General features: G+C 35.4%; 1 protein-coding gene across 4 annotated transcripts in view; it reads right to left on the bottom strand.

The window, feature by feature from the left end:
• The window catches only part of Adam22 (ADAM metallopeptidase domain 22), a 208,720-nt gene that overhangs the window by 44,521 nt on the left and 146,528 nt on the right, over positions 1 to 17,671 (bottom strand). For all 4 annotated transcript variants that reach the window (XM_076860837.1, XM_076860809.1, XM_076860827.1 and 1 more), the window contains 8 exons: positions 15,537 to 15,608; positions 14,413 to 14,579; positions 12,968 to 13,052; positions 11,864 to 11,954; positions 10,268 to 10,319; positions 5,743 to 5,842; positions 3,683 to 3,754; positions 3,368 to 3,460 (listed from right to left, as the gene is read on the bottom strand). In XM_076860837.1, coding sequence (XP_076716952.1) covers positions 3,368 to 3,460; positions 3,683 to 3,754; positions 5,743 to 5,842; positions 10,268 to 10,319; positions 11,864 to 11,954; positions 12,968 to 13,052; positions 14,413 to 14,579; positions 15,537 to 15,608 — 732 coding nt within the window. The remainder of the gene's footprint in view (positions 1 to 3,367; positions 3,461 to 3,682; positions 3,755 to 5,742; positions 5,843 to 10,267; positions 10,320 to 11,863; positions 11,955 to 12,967; positions 13,053 to 14,412; positions 14,580 to 15,536; positions 15,609 to 17,671) is intronic.

The following is a 17,671-nucleotide window of genomic DNA, read 5'->3' as shown; positions in this document are numbered from 1 at the left end:
TTCTGGGGTTTATTGGTTGGTTGGTTGGCTTTTTTTTTTTGTTGTTTTTTGGGGTTTTCTTATTTTTTTCTTTTCAATCAGTGGAAATACTTCTTGGAAGTATGCATTTGAACAAATAAATGTTTAATCCCATTGGATTTACAAAGTGCAGGAATACTCATGGTAACAAAATCAAGCAGAGATAAATAAAGCTATACTTCTCCTTTCCTGTGCAATGCCTCTCTTTTCCCTCTCTAAAACACTGACATTTGGGGCTGGATTCTTCTGTGCTTTTCTCTTTGTTTATACAAACATACTTATTATCAGGCTTCCCTGACTTCTGTGCAAACCACACTTTCTTCCCACATTCAGAATCCTCCTGGCACTTGAGTCTCCTCTGCTTCTAGATCATGTGCAGCCCTCCAGCTCCAGTCAGGATTTTAAAAGATAGTTTTAGATGACTCAAACAAAATTTGTGCTCATTCAACAAGGATTTACTAAGTACTTAGGATGTGCCAGGCACTGTTCTCGTTGCTGGAGACTTGGTGGAATACAAAACACAAAAAATCTGCTCACAAAAACCCTGCATTTTAGTGGGGGTAAATGGGCCATAAAAATAAGGAAATGAGCAAAGTAATTTAATTTTACATGTCTGATTCTCTTCTTTCTCAAAATTGGGGCAAGCCAATTAGAATATAAAGCAGAAATATGTGCAGATTTGAGGTACAGTTTAGATGAGACTATAAATATTCAAGAATTTCCAAGAAACTTTAGGAAAAAAAAAGCACAGTAAAGGAAGATTTGCTCTAAGTGCTGGGATACAGCAGTAAATGAATCAACCAAAATTCCTGCTGTACTAGACCTTATAATGGGAGGAGGGAAATAATAACCAAGTAAGCAAGATATATCTTACTGCAGAGGTCCACAAATTATGGCCTGAAGGCCAAATTGGCTGACTACCTAACCTTACAAATAAGTATTACTGGAATACAGCCACACACATTGTTTCTGCATTTTCAATGGCTGCTTTCAAAGGCAGAGCTGAGTAATTGTGATGCTTTAGGAAAACCTATTTACTATATAGTCCTTTATAGGAAATGTTTGCCAACCCTCAGCTTATACATTATTTTATATATGTTATATACATTATAATATATATACACATACATAATTATAATGTATATAACATATATATATATATATATATATATATATATATATATATATATATATAGAGAGAGAGAGAGAGAGAGAGAGAGAGAGAAAAGATACATACAACTTCTCATCTTGATCCTCTCTTCCCCCTCCTCCATTTACTATCCTGCCTCTGGATCCCCAGGGTAGGGTGAAGGGAGTTTTGGGGTAGAGAAAGTGTCAAGAATGATTTCACTCGACTGGTATACTATATTGTAGTACAGTAATTAATTGTGTCATTATATTTTAGGTATGTTATTATTCTATACTTGTTCCTTGTAATGATTCTATCACAAAGAGCCTAATTCTGTATGCCAAAGGGGGAAAAAAGGTACAATTACATGCATTTAACAGATGGGCAGACATTTATTTAATCAAAGATCAGAATAAATGACTCAGGATCCCTTGTTATAGCAGTTGGAAGAGCTGACAGAGCAAGCAATTGTGGCCGCCAAAATGAAAGAATGTCTGTTTCACATTTGGTTGAATCTTCCTTTTTTAGAGATTGCTTTCAGAGATCTCTGCCAGTGCCGTGCTTGTCTTAAAAAGCTGCCAGAAGACACAGCAGTGCAGTGGAAACAACAGAAACTGCTGCCAGCAGATCTGGGATGGAAGGGCTGCCAGCAGATCTGGATGTGACTGCTTATCCCTTCCTTAGGAGCCGAGTGGGCCCCTGCAGGTGACTTAACTTCCTTGGAACTTGGATTGCTCGATTATAAAGATCAGGATAATAATGCCTATCCCCAAAGTGTGCTTGTGTGCATTCTCTAAGACACTGGTCTCAACCAGGGGTGATTATGTCCCCAAGGGTATATTTGGCAATGTCTGGAGACATTCTTAGTTGTCATTCTTGGGAAGATTGCTTCTCACTTCTAATGGGTGGAACCTGAGGATGCTGCTAAACATCCCGCAATGCACAAGACACTCTCTCACAACAAAGATTTATCCAGCCAAGGATGTCAATGAGAAATTCAGATGTAGGGTGATAATGAATTCAAAGTACTTAACACAATCTCTGGCACACAGCGGAGACTTACTGTGATAGCTTTATATCTCACCTTCCTTTAACTCACTAAAGATATTCAATCTGCAAATAATCACAAAGAGAGTGCTGTGCCTATTTATTTATTTGTTCAACAAATATTTATTAAGAACCTATAACAACAATGGTGTAAATGCTTGGCTCTGCTCCAAAAAATGTACAAACTGGAGACAGATATTAAACCTCAGACATAATACAGAATATTATATCAAATATCATATGAGATAAGAAAAAAGAATTTCATTTCTTTGGAAAAAGTAAGCCCCAAATTGTGGGTCTTGATGTAAAGAATTAAATACTTAGAGACAGGGATGAGGATGGTATTGGGAAGACGAACTCAGAAAAAGTGTAAAAAAATGCATTCTCAATTTCCATGTATAATAAACTATGTAAGGTACTATCATGCCTGAAGTATTCCTTTCACTCCCTCAACAGCTAACGCAAGAGATTTAGCTGGGTACAATAATGCACATCTATAATCCCAGCTATTCAGAAGGATGAGGCAGGCAGATCATGAGTTAGAGGACAGCCTAGGCAACTTAGGGAATTCCTGTCTCAAAATAAAAAACAAAAAGGGTATAGCTCAGTGGTACAGCACCACTCAGTGCTCCCCATAAAAACATGAGGAGGAGGAGGAAGAGGAACAGGAAAAGGAAGAAGATAAAGGAGAGGAGAAAGAGGAAAAGAAGTAGGAGTGGAGAAGGAAGAAAATAAGAGGAGGGAGGAAGAGTGGGAAAAGGAGGAGGAGAAGGAGGAGGAGGAAAGATCTATCTGAGTGAGAAGAAAAGGAGGATCTATTGAGTCTCTACTTGGCTTTCCAAAGAAATGTAGGCATATTCAAAGATAAGTAACACCTAGTTTCATTTACTGTCCCTGCTCCTCAGGGAGGCTGTAGAGAGAACAGCTTCAGGATGAGCAGGTTCAGCAAGAACCCCGACTTACTTGGTGTCAGACCTTGGGAAAACTACCATTAGAAGGGAAAGACGTTAACTACACCTCACAAGATTCTATGAGGGTCCTGTAAGCATCTGGCATTTAGTCATTAACTATGTGTTAGATAGTGTGATTATTAGGTGCGATTTATCCAGCCTTAACAACTTAATCACATGTGTCCTTCCTTCTGTCCATTCGTCATTAAGCAGCATTCATTACCTTGCACTTTTTACAACAGAGACCATCACTGCATTGAGAGTCCTGAGTCAAGGTGCATTTCTTACAACACTCTGCTCCTTCAAGGACACATTCCTAAGGAACATAAACATTTGCCAAACATCAGAAAACAACATCATTTCCTAAAAAGTAGCAGCATGTTTCCTAAAATAAATGTAAAAGCTCACAATAACCTCTCATACACAAATACTATAAAATTTCTAGGCATAATACTTGCTCTGTTATGTCTCAATGTGTGTGGACCAGGAACAACCCTGAGTCACTTGCAAACCATCTTCAAAAGCACCAGAGACTTACTGTAGGGGTTCCACAGTCACACTCTTCTCCAGTTTCAATGAAGCCATTGCCACACTCAGGAGGGTCGAGCAGCTATGGAAGGAAAACAAAAAAGGGAACTAAAACATAGAAAAGTTAACAGCAAAGACTTTGAGAGACCTGAGCACTACACCCACACCTCTGCATGCCTGCCAGTCATCCCAAATATATATTTATTTAGCTAAACTAGAAAGCATGGTTTTTTACAACTTATAACTTTAGAAGTGTCTCCTCCTGTTTCCATTTCATATTTAATATGTGTATATACTTTACAAATATTTATATAACATACACACCAAGTAGCATCTGGTAAAAGTCACCAAAATAAAAGAGGATCTAGTCATTGACTAAAACTAAGACTGACTGACCCCTGAAATTCCATTGCAGTCAGGAAGTAAGGGGTTTGGAGTCAGAACATCTGTCATATTGGCACATGGCTGGAGAATAGCTCAGTGGTAGCACATAATGCCTGGCACGAATCAGGCCCTGGGTTCAGTCCCCAGGATCAAAATAAAATGAAATAAAAGCTTGGAACAACTACTTAACATCTCAGAGACTTTACTATGTTTAACAGGAATAATAATATTTGTGGGGAGCTGCTATGAATGATTCACATCTTCCATCCTGGAGCGGAGATGCTTTGACCGTCACTACATCTTGTAGTGACCTGGACATTGCCCTGGTCCCAGAAGTTGAGGGCACCTCTTCAGAGGTAGGCAAGACACCCCATGGCCCCTTGGGTGGAATTACACTCACCTGTCCTTTGTAACCCTGCTCCTTCTGAACTTTTTTGGATAGAACTTTCTAAGAATAAGGTTCTCCCCAGTAAAAGCCCATTTCCGTGTCACGCTCTCTCTGGCTAGCCTCTGGTGACTTTCTCTTGTTTTCCCATTTGGACAGCCTGAAGCCTAGAGCGGAGAAGCCATCCTGAAGCTTGCTTAAAGGTAAAGTGTGTATCTATGGTTTATTTGGTGTCCCTGGAAATTCACAGGAACGACCTTAATTTCAGCTGCCTACGCGGGTTGGGGGCAGCAAATATTAACTGATCATCAAATTAATCAGCTGTCCAAAAGTTTTCTGAAAATAAAATTTAATCATCTGAAAAGCCCTTTATTAATCATCTTTTTCTCCAAGTTACTTCATCAACAAAAAGAAAAGTATCACAAAGTTAATATACCCACTGAACTATTCAATATAAAATATAGTTCCTACTATTAGTATATAGCTTTGCAGAGAAAAGCAATAATAATTTGCCTCAGATATTAAAGCAACTTTTGGACTATCCAGGAGTACGTTCTAGGTCAGTTTTATTTTTTAACTCTCTATCAATTTTATTACCTTTCAAATACAATTTATCCTATGGTGATAGGCAGTTGGTAAATAATGACTAACTACTATTAGCTAGGAACATAATATTCATTCAAAAGTTAATTAAAGTTGCCAGGCAAAGGGGCACCTGCCTGTAATCCCAGCAACTCAGAAGATGGAGGCAGGAGAATCACAAATTGAAGACCAGCCTTAGCAACTTAGGGAGACCCAGTCTCAAAATTAAAAAAGGGTTTGGGGATATTGTTTGGTGGTAAAGTGTTTTCCTAGCATGCACAAGGCCCTGGATTCAATCCCCGGTACTGAAGAGAAAAAGCAAAAAGGGCTGGGAATGTGGCTCAGTGGTAGAGTACCCCTCGATTCAATCCCATACCACAAAAAAGAAAAAGTTAATCAAAGTGTTCAGACTATAAAATGGAAGTGTACACACAACTGTCAACACACACACACACACACACACACACACACACACACACAAACTAACTAGAATAAAACATAAAAAAAATGAACTCATTTCTGCTGTTATCATCAGAATAGGCCAAAATGCCCAATTTTAAAATTGATTTTGAAAATATAGACAGACATTTTAGCATATCTAGATACGTACATCTAGGCCAAATTGAAAAGCTCTCTTTTATACACCCAAGGGCTAAACTAATGGTGTGTATGAGCATATAGAAAGATTAATCATTAACATCTCTGCTCACACTTATTACCTTGGAAGGCTTGTTGAACAGGCAGGCGCCACCCCCACTGTTCAGGAAGTCATGATACTCTTCAATGTTACACTGGGTGAACTTTTTAGGAAGATAATAGCTGTGGGAGAGAAGAAAATCAATACTGGGATGCAGTGTGAGTCTCCCTTGCTTGTTCATTAGTCTTAAAATTGAACATTGTTAAAATTATACAGTATTCTTTCAAGATGAAAGAATAAATTCCTCTTAGGTACAACATTTGTATTCAACCTACAAGAATTTTTATTCAACCAGTATAGTTCTAAATTCTTCATTCAGTCACTAATGGTGACAGATAGTAACGGTTCATTGATTGCTTATGCAATCAAAGTAAACACATATAGCAGCAACTATAATTTAAATAAGAGAGAGTTAGAAAAAAATATTTCATAGTCTTAAATACTAAATCTGGGCTGGAATCCAAACAACAGAGAACTCTACAAAATAATTGACCTTTAACTTATAAATGTGTCAGGTCATAAAAGTCAAAGACTGAGGAACTACTGCAGACTGAAGGAAGCTAAAAAGACATAAAAATAAATGTGATGCCTCACTCTGAATCCTTTACTGTAAAAGACACTATTGACATATAGGCCATTCTTGAATGAGGGCTAAGACTCAGATGATTTTACTGGCTAGGTTGTAGGAGGATGTTCTTGTCATAGGAAATGTACCCTAAGTATCTGAGGGTAAGAGGGCACAGATTGGCAATTTATGATTCAAGGAACCAAAAGGATCTTTGTTATTCATCTTGCAACTTTTTTCAAGTTTCAAATTGTTTTAAAAAAATTCATGCCAGAATAAAAAGTAATGAAGGGCCAAGAGAAAAAAGAAACTTGGTCAGACACCTTCAAGATGAGCACAAATGCCCTTAGATCTAGTAATTCAGCTTTTCAGAAAATTTTTCTTAAGAAATAACTTGCTATGTACACTAGGATATATAAACACAGATATTTGTGGTAGCACAGAACATAAAAATAACCCAAATATTTAATAGTAGGAGAACAATTAGCTGAACTGTGATATGTGGATAAAATAGAATAACATGAAATGAATTAATAATCATAGTAATAAAAAATAGTTAGACTCGGAAAAATGCTGACTATATAATGTTAAGTAAAAAAAAAGTGAATAAACATTATATGACCAACAGGAACAAGATTTTATAAAACAACAATAAAAATGAAAAAAGAAGAACATGAGTTAAAATACACTAGTATTTTAATATCAACATAGTTATCATTGGAGAAAAAATAAGAATTTTATTTTCTATATTTCTCTAAAACTGTTTTGCTTTGATCTTTATGAAAGTGAAAAAAAATAAGATAATAATGAATGGTTTTTATAAAGTCTTTCCTGCTAGCCTGCAAGGACAGTGTCCATTTATAACCATACCTCTGTCTAGCACAGTGGTTAATGTTTCATAAATTATAATGGAATTTATAATGATTATTTAGGCTAAACTCATTTTTTGAAGTATTTCATGCCAAATTCTCCAAATAAAGCTGTCTTGGGTATAAGTTATCTAAACTATTCTGTTTCTGTCCATGCTGTTTTCCTAATAAGACACAGACTTTATTCTTAATTTTAAAAGTTTCTTTCATATATTATTCCTTTTCTTCAATGCCTGCTTCGTTAAATTCTTATCACACATCCTGCCACAGTTATCAAATGTAAACAGAGCTCTCTCCAAGTTCCTTTTTCATTTAATTGGTCAAAACTTGAGAAAGTTCTCTAATACTGAAGTAAAAAGTCCAACTTTTAGGACTCTTAGAAGTCAAAGTCTAGTTCTACCTCTGCTCTGCCAGGATGCCTACAGCTGCCACAGCCCAGCCCATCCTCCTCCACCCTTCACAGTGGGGAGCTCAGTCATTACCCCATAACTAGGGAGTTAGAAAATCATTCCTTTACAGGGAAGCTCTTTATATATGGATACTTGAAGTGTATGAATTGCTCTTACCTTTTATTTTTGACACATCCAACTTCTCATAACTTTCTCACACAGTTCTGTATTCTTAACTGTACCAAATAGACATTAATTCCTCTACCATTAATATGACCCTTCATGCATCTGAAGGCAAATATGTCTTTCCCCTGTCTCTGCCCTCAAACTTCTGTTTTACAAGGTTGTATATCTATTATATTCAAGCATTCTTAAAAATTTACTTTTTATATCTTTAAATAGAAACTGATGGTATTCATTTCAACCATGGTTTCCAATATTAAGCAATATAGAGGAACTTCAGACAGCAAAAATGGAAGGGATATACTCATGGGAACTATACATCCATAATTAGTAATGTTAGGTGATACTTGGCATAAATCAAATTTATAGAGTCATATCAGATAATATTTTTTATATAAAGGATTTTTCTCTTGCTTACATCTACTTAATGTAGGAAGAATTCCAATTCAAAGAGCTATACATATCTGAAGGTAACCATTTGATTTTTGGGGGGGGGTTGTGGGGTAGGGGGCTGTACCAGGGATTACACCCGGGGGCACTTAACCACTGAGCTGCTTTCCCAGCCCTTTTTTATATTTTTTTTAGAGACAGGTCTCGCTGAGTTGCTGAGGCTGACTTAGAACTCATGATCCTCCTGCCTCAGTCTCCTGAGCTGCAGGGATTACAGGCATGTGCCACTGTGCCCAGCACCATTTGATTTGGCTTAGTACTGTGCAGATTGTCTATAAAAGTTTTAATAATTAACCAGAACAATCAGATAAAAGATATTAAATAGCTGTAAAAGAACAGGAATCTCCACTATAACATTCAGTAATTGTTGGAAAATTATAACTGTACCACTTCTTCTCATTATTAAATAAAATGTCCAAAGAAAATTTAAAAAATGTTTAAATACATGTTTGCATACACATTCCCTCCATCATTTATTTGCCTTGTCCTGATAATTCAAAATTCAAATTTAAACAATAAATATTTTTTAAAATCAAGTTTGTACAAAGGATTATGGTGTATGGTATGAACTATAAATTAGTATGAACCCTTAAAAATGTGTAACTAAATGGTGAGAGGAAGCAGAAGAATGTATAGCATTAAGTTATAATGCAGGCATTAAAATTATAATAAACTTCAGATGGTTACAAATGTGGTTAGAAAGAGAAAAGGATGAAAGATGTTACAGAGAACATATTCAGGAAACCAAAAGAAGCTGGAAGTTCATGAACAATTATGACAAGCAAATTTTCATAAAGCTAAAAATCTTTGTAGGATATGGTTAGTAAGTCAGAAAAGCTGAAAACCTATGTCCAATTATGGTAAGCAAATGGATCAGAATAGCAGGAGAAAATAAGATTTGAAATGAGGATAAAGATTGCAGGCATCTAACTAGCGATAAGAAATTTGAATTTTATTCTTCAGAAAATAGAGACTCACAAAAATTCTGAACAAGAGAATGGCATTTAATGAACAATGGCATTTAATGAACAGCATGGATTAATCTCACAAACAACATTGATCAAAATAAGTAAGTTGCAGAAAAATACACACAGCATGCCACCTCTCACAAACTGCAAATGTGAAGCAAGGCTATGTTTTACACACATACACAGTAAATGTATAAAGAAGGTACTGCAAATAATCTGAACCAAATCCAAGATGGCGGCTAGCTTGGCAAGGGCTAGAGACTAATAAGGGGGAACACAAGGGAACTTTACCATGTAGGCAATTTCACTTTTCTTTAAATGGGTGATACATGGATTCACTGTTTGTTCTCTATACCTTTTTAGTGATGATGGAAGTAGGGTTCAAAAGAAGAGACAAAGCCTGAAACCCTCCTGATGTTTGTAATGTTATTTGTCTATTAATAGCACATGAAGATCCAGAATTTAAGGTGGGGCATTGGAGATTAAACTGGAATAAAAGGAAGGGTTGTAAAATTTATTTAGAAAGAATAAAATACAAGAAATGGTGACTGATTGTGAGCAAAGGAAGAACAGTATAAAAATTAAAATCTTTCTGAAAAGAGGCAACTGTACACTTCTTTTCCCACCTCTTCTTTAAATGACGTCACACTGTGGAACCACCAGTACTGACCTGAAATCAGCCACAGTGGGATTATGTGCACCATGGAACTCTGAGAAAGTGACAAATCCATTCCACTTTCTTGTTTTTGTTTTTGTATTTGAGAGTGAACTTACCAACACACCACTACTCATAACCCATTAAACTGAAACTGGAGATGATAAAAGGAAAGGCAACTTCATTGAGAACAACGTTGTTTCTCATTATACTTCTAGCTTAGATTCAAGGCTAACACATTTTCTGAGGTTTACTAATTTAATTCACATCAGTTACTTTCTTAAATAAGGGACTATTCTGTGATAATATCATCTACATAGAGCCATTAAAAATATTTACTTCTGATTTTTCTCATGAATTCCTGTGGTAATAATCTGTGCAATCATTTATGTAATGTTGTATTCCTAAGAGGATAAGAGCACAGCAAGTAAAGGAAAAGTGAGTTGTTTCTGAACAGAAGTGGCTCACCCAGTGTCTCCCATTATGCATCCGGACCATGTGTCCTCACATTTGCACTCACCTAAAAAAATAAATACACATGCCTTTTTATAAAGTAAATGCAGCTGCATTCAAGTAATTTTTGTTTTTAAAACAAACATCGTTCTCACGTTATTTTAAAATACTTTTTTTTAAAGTATGTCTGATTTTTTGGTTGTTACACTTGAGGTTTTCTACGTAATGCATAACAACAAAAATACACTTTGACTCTATCAAGATAATATAATTTTTACTTAAAAACTTCCTGATAGCTAAACAAATGACCATATTTTTTAACAAGTCACTTACAATGACTTAAATGAAAGAAAATCCAGTACCAATGAGATAGTGAGAAACTTTGAGGAATAAAGATAGGATCCCAGTTTCACAGACAATTGAGAGAATTATTACCATTTCATGTCCTGTTTTTTTTGTTTTTGTTGTTTTGTTTGACTAGGGATTGAACCCAGGGGCACTTTACCCTAAGCTATACCCAGCCTTTTTCATGTTAAGACAGGGTCTGTCTGGTAAGTTGCTTAAGGCCTCACTAAGTTGTTGATGCTTGCCTCGAACCTGTGATCCTCCTGCCTTAGCCTCCCAAGACACTGGGATTACAGGGTTGCACCATCACATACAACTTCTTGCCCACTTTTAAAAGCCTCTGTGCATACTGGCTAAGCAGAAGTACCTCAGAATCAGGAATTCCTGGGTTTAAAGCTTGGTTTTCCACTTAACATATGTATAATCCTGGAGATATTATTCTTTTTTGAATAAATGATGCAATCATTTCCTCTGTGAAATAGGGGTAAAAATGGGCATCTTGAAGGACTCTTTTGAGAACTGAGTATAGATGTACATAATATGGCTTTCAGTTATCTGGTAAATAATGAGTACTCTATGAATGGCAGAAGTTATTATTATAATTTTCCCACCATATTTATATTATTTGTTACTAAAATAATAAAATGAATATGGTTATAATCAACTTGTTACAACAAATACATAGTATTTGACCATTAAAATAACTGGTGAAATAATTTTACCTACTTGATAAAGCTGGCATATTTACTATGTCTATATTTTACTACTCATGTGATAAGGTCTGATCTGACAAGAACATTCTAATTCTGTGGTTACATTTAGAGTTGTTTCAAATAAATCAAAATAAAACACTATATCTGAAACTTATATGGCTAGGATTCTCAACTAGAGCATCCCAAAATGCCAAAATGAGCTTATTTTGCTCCTTATTAGGTTAAATTCAGCAGTGAATCTATTATCACTTGACTTTAAGTGTTTATCATACAAAGGGAGGTTTTCATCAAGAATGTAAATATAACCTTGCATTACTTTTAAGAATAGTATTTTGTGTCATGGCTTATTTCTTACACTATCACCCACATACTTTTGATCAAGCAACTGAATCAAAGAATCTTATTCTACAAAATATGTAATCAATATTCTTTGAAATATAACTAAACTAGCCAAATTTAATAAATGTTAATATTCAGTCCTTTATCTTAAGAAATAAAACATGACACAGTTTTAAAATATATATATATAAACCACACATGTACTAAAACTTACCACTTGCTAGTTTTCTTTTGTCTGAGATAATACCAATATTATGGGCTAATGATTGGGCAAGTGTAACTGCCATTAAATCGGTTTTCCCAAACTGAAAAAACAAAACAAAAATAAACGATACATAAATACAAACTGCTTTTAAGAAGAGCCAGAGAAAAATGTTGCAATATAATTAGAAATAAGTAGTTTCAAAGCATTTATTCAGCAGAGGCTAAACACCTTGTACTTAGCACTGAATGTCCGTATGGGAAGAAACAGCAAGAAATAAATCCACATTTGATTAGATCTCATAGGAAAGACTAGAATTCTAAGAATCATCAACTCTTGAGTTTGGAAACTTTAATCTGAGTCCACATTTCACCCAGCAATGTTACTGAAAAATTTAGTACTTGCATATGATCAAGTAAGTCTTTTGAATAACACAAAATAAAAATAAATGTGTAAAAATTATTTGGAACTTGTTTGTTTTTAGATGTCTATTTGACACTTGAAATTCCCCCCTCATGGAATAGAAAATAGTTTTAGAAAACAAACATAATGAGTAACAGAAAGTAGTCATGATCTCTGGCCTAAAGAAATTTAAGAACAACTGAGGAATTTTTTTTTCAATATGCAGCCTTCTAAAGATTGAGTTATTTTTCTTCTAGATCATTTCCATCAAGTTAGTGTGTGTAGAGGGTAAAAGTAACCCTTTGGTAATGCTCCTCTATTTTTTTTGTCTCCTAAAATTTGTCAAATAGTGAGAAAAAAAATATTTAGTTGCATTGTTAGGCAGCAATCCAGTGCTTCAGGGAATTACTCAATTCTCTGGGAAATCATTCAATGATAAAGAGGGCCTTATTTCCAACAACGGGTAAAGTAAAAATTCTATGTACTTTTATTCTGTAAACTGCTTGATCTGGAAATTATTCTAAGTAGAACAGGATCAGAATTATCAGGTATCGTCTTCTATTATTTGCTTATTCTATCCTTTGGTCATGTTGATCACTAATAAAACAATCTAACACCTGAAGCATAGGGAACACCAAGAAATTATCTCTTAAGTATGAGGAAAACATTTTCAGCCATCATACCACTTTGTACTGTATAGATGTTCACACCTACTTCATTCACGCCTCCTCCTTTCAGCAACGAGCAAATCCCACCAATATAAGCAGCCCCGCTCCGGCTACTCTCAAATTGACTTCCCCTTTTAGAAAAGGAAATGAAAAATGCTTACTGCTCACAGTTCAAACATTTTAGCATCTCTCATTATTAATTCACCACATAGTACATTTTCTCAATGCATACAAAATTTCTATATTATATGTTCCTGAAGTTAGGGAGGAAAGCAAAAATTGTACATATAGAACCAAAGAAAAAGGTTTCTGAGGGATGTTTCCCGAGATGATCAATAAATGTCTTCAACTGAAGAATACCTATTGAAAAAGAATTGCTGATATGATGCACTCTGAGAAGGATACAAACTCACTGCTATAATACTACTGCCCAAGATCAGACATTCCCACAATGGAAGCAGTCTATAAAGTAATGGGCTTACATTCTTTAAATGTGAGAAAGGCTGAGAAAAATCTTTCAGAGTAAAGGAAACTAAAGCAATATCATGATCAAACATGATGTGTGATACTGGATGGGGAAAATGTAGCTGTAAAGGAATTATTGAGATACTTGGTGACGTTTGAATATAAACTATGGCATACATAGAAGTACTGCACCTATGTTAAATTTCCTGGTTTTATTGATTTACTATAGTTATGTAAAGGCATGTCTTTCTTCTTAGACAATATCCACTGAAGTACTTAGTATAAAAGGCCAGTAGGTAGGCATTTCCAACTTATTTTGAAAAAGTTCAAGAAAAAAAATCAATGGATGAATGGAAGAAAGAAAGGGAGAAAGGAAAAAAAATCACAAAATCAGTGGGATAAACATAAATGAATCCAGGTAATGAGCATGTGTAATTTCTTTGTAGTACTCTCACAAATTTTCTCTAAATTTGAAATTATGTAAAAATTTAAGTTACCCCAAAACTACATCTTTTACTTCCAATTGTAGCTGTCTTCACAGCTCAGGCTTTAGATGATGGGTTCTTAAAATGCTACTATATATATATATATATTGCTATTATATCAAATATGTATATTGCCAAAAAACGAATACACAAGTGAGAAAAAATAAACTCCAGAAATTTAGTTATTTTTGGTTAAAAATAAACCAAAAACAGAGATAACATTAACATTTAAAAGGCAGCAAACTTAAGGAATTTAATCTGTTGTTAAGACTACTCTCTGAGTATCAGCAGTATTTTTACCAGTAAAGACTGTGATTAAATCTCTTGAAAAATTAAGTGAAATAGAAATGCAGTGATAAAATAGCTCAAAATCAAATCACCTAAAATTTCACAATAATTAAAATAATCTATACTTTAAACTTTCTTTCAAGAATACTGCAATGTCAATACTAATTGTAAAGGATACATCTCAGTCACAAGTAATATAGCATTTAATATGGAACCATAAAAAAAGCAAGAAATCATTGCAAAAGTTACGTACGAAAAAAGGTGAACTGCATCACTTTTCTCTTTGATAAAATCCCTTCTGTATTTCATAAACTCACGTAGGGTGATCAATGGATTTTCAGATATGGCAAACTTGTTGTCAGCCGCCCAGGTTTCCATGGCAACCAATACTATCCTTGTCTTAAGTTGGTCTTTATATATCTAGTATATTAACAAAATGAACACACCAGCTATACATGCGATAAAATTAAATGGTTTATGAATAGGGTAGAGTTCTTTCATGGAAACTCTTTGAGTTTTAATTAAAGGTATAAAACGTTACTATTTTTAAAGGTGATAATTTTTCCTCAAATTTGCATGCATTTTACTTGAATAACAGAGAATCGAATTATTTACCAGTAATACCCAACGTACAAAACAGTTTTTAGTAAACATAAGGTCCCTTTTTGACAAATACTTGCATCCAATTCAAGGTTTCCCTTGAGTCCATTTTTGGGCACCCTAGACAAGAGAATTTATGCATTGAGTTTCCCTAACAAAAAAAAACCCAGAACAATGCAGATTCTCCAAGGAAACTATTTCTATACCAACAGACTGGCCCTGACTAAACCTATGGGGCGGTACTGGCCCTGGCACTGCCTTGTCAGGGACCACATGGAAGGTGGTACTGTGGACTGACTCCGTGGCCTCATCACCCAGCACCAGGTACCATCAAAAAGGTACAACTAACACTCTTCAAGTGCTGTAGTCTCAGTACTCAGAGCTGAGGTGGAATAATCACTTGAGACCGGAATTCCAGCCCGGGCAACGTGGTGAAACTCGTTCCCTGTCCCATTCCCCACTCCCCCATCTCCACCAAGAAAAGAAGAAAAAGTGGCCAAATTCTCCACCTTCAGAAGTACACACATCTCTGCTGGGGCTATGACTCATCCTTTGTCTTTCACAGAGTGAAACACAGGAAGGAATTTCAGGGCAGGCCTATCTGTGGGTGATCTTGACCACTTCTTCTTTCCAGAAAGAGATCAAAGTCAATAAATTCCTTTGCCAGGTCACCAGGGCCTTTTAGGACACCTTGGCTAAACTAGAGCAGTGAAAAGGTAAGAGCCATATTGTCCTTCTATGAGCAACTGTGTATGAGCAAATCACCGTGATACTTACTATATCTGCCATGTTCACCACAGATTTGGCATAGGTATTGGTATGCACAACAGAAAGGCGGTGCTTTTTAAACTGCAAGCAAAAGAAAAAAGTGATGGGCTTTCAAAGTCATCAGAAGTAATCAATCATACTACAGGGACACAGCCACATCATTGTTTATAGCAGCACAATTCACAATAGTTAAACTGTGGAGCCAACCTAGATGTGCTTCAGTGGATGAATGGATAAGAAAAAAAAAGTGGCATATATACACAATGGAATATTACTCAGCATTAAAAAAGAACAAATCCATGGCATTTGCAGGTAAATGGATGGCTTTGGAGAAGATAATGCTAAGTAAAGTCAGCCAATCCCCAAAAAACAAATACCAAATGTTTTCTCTGATATAGGGAGGTTGACTCATAGTGGGATAGGGAGGGAGAGCATGGGAGGAATAGATGAATTCAAGATAGGAGAGAGGGGTGGGAGGGAAAGGGGGGGTAGAGGAGTAACAAGGATGGTGGAATGTGATGGTCATCATCATACAAAGTACAAGTATGAAGACTTGAATTGGATGTCAACATACTTTATATACAAATAGAAATACAAAAAGTGTGGTATTTATGTGTATTAAGAATTGTAATGCAAAAAATAATAATAATAACATTACCTTAGATTAGGTAGAGGGAAATGAAAGGAGGGGAAGGCAGGGGATGTGGGTATAAGAAAAATAGTAGAATGAAACAGTCATTACTACTGTATATATGTATGTGACTGTATGACCACTGTGATTCTACAATATGTATACTCAGAAAAATGAGAAATTATATCCCATCTATGTATGATATATCAAAGTATATAAGTTCATTCTACTATCATGTATAACTACTTAAAACAAATTTTTTTAAATGCAGAGCAAAAAAAAAAAAAATCACCAGAGAAAACAAGGTGTAACAGAAGATCCCTAAGACTTCCTGGAACAAACATCAGATCTGAGACCTAGTTCTTTACCTGCTCTGTAGCCTGAAGCCAATCTCTTAAAATCTTGAGACCTCTATTTACTCATCCATGTGATAAAGTAAAAAATTTACCCTCTGCTTGCATTTCACAGGCTTTTTTGTTTGTTTCTTTTTCCAGGACTGTTATTCAAAACAGTAACATGGAGGAGAGCTGTCTACAAATTGCAAGGCCTACAAATCTAAGTAGGGATATGGCTAGAAAAAGTGTCGTGAACACTGCCACAAGTTATGAAAATTTACAAGTTCTACAAGACTTTTTCAGTAAGAAGAAAGCCCTAAGATAAAGGCTTCAAGGATGTGGCTTACAAGCTTAGTAAGTCTCACACACATTTTGTTTGGCCCCAATCATGTTTTAAAAATCAGGAAATAATATGGAAAAACCTGATTCTGGCTTCATTTAAAAGTAGCAAGCCTACAATGGTGATAACTGCGAGCAGCAAGAGGTATCGGCCCCCTCACAAACACTGGCTGCTACCCTCTCACCTCTCCTGGCTGCTTATTCCTGGGTCACTTCATTTACAGTATTCCTCCAGATACCGATGGATAACTGAATTTGTAACTATCTAAAATGTTCAGATTGCATGGTCTTGCTGTTTATTCTTATTTTATAAACATCCTAGGGAGGAGTAACATTCACTGAATTCAAATACAATGAAAGAAAACAGGCCTAGCCTGAACAAGAGAACATTACTCAATCATGATTATTATTACTATTATTAGCAACAATAATAAAGAAGAATGTTATTATATATGTAATCATATATAAATTGATCAAATTTTCCTTCAAATACATAAAGTAAATTAGAATAGACTTGTATCCGAAATTAAGTCCAATTCAATACTGAATATTTGTAGTTTAAAACTATTTCCATGGAAAATTAGCATTATAACTTACTGCCATGCTAAGAATGCCACCATACTGCAATATGCCCATTAATTAAATACACACACTGAAATAACGTGACTCAACAAGAAGGAGACTTTGCCAGACTCCTCGGGCTCGCTATGTGTGCTTTTTCCATGTGATTTTCTGCATGGCAAGGCAGATACAGGAAAATTGCTTTACTTTTATTATGAAGAAGTCGTACACTGCAAACTAAAGTGTCACATAATTGATGCCTCACTTTTTTTTCACAT

Source organism: Callospermophilus lateralis, chromosome 1, assembly GCF_048772815.1.
Source record: "Callospermophilus lateralis isolate mCalLat2 chromosome 1, mCalLat2.hap1, whole genome shotgun sequence".
Lineage (NCBI taxonomy): Eukaryota > Metazoa > Chordata > Mammalia > Rodentia > Sciuridae > Callospermophilus > Callospermophilus lateralis.
This window is presented reverse-complemented; position numbering and strand designations above follow the sequence as displayed.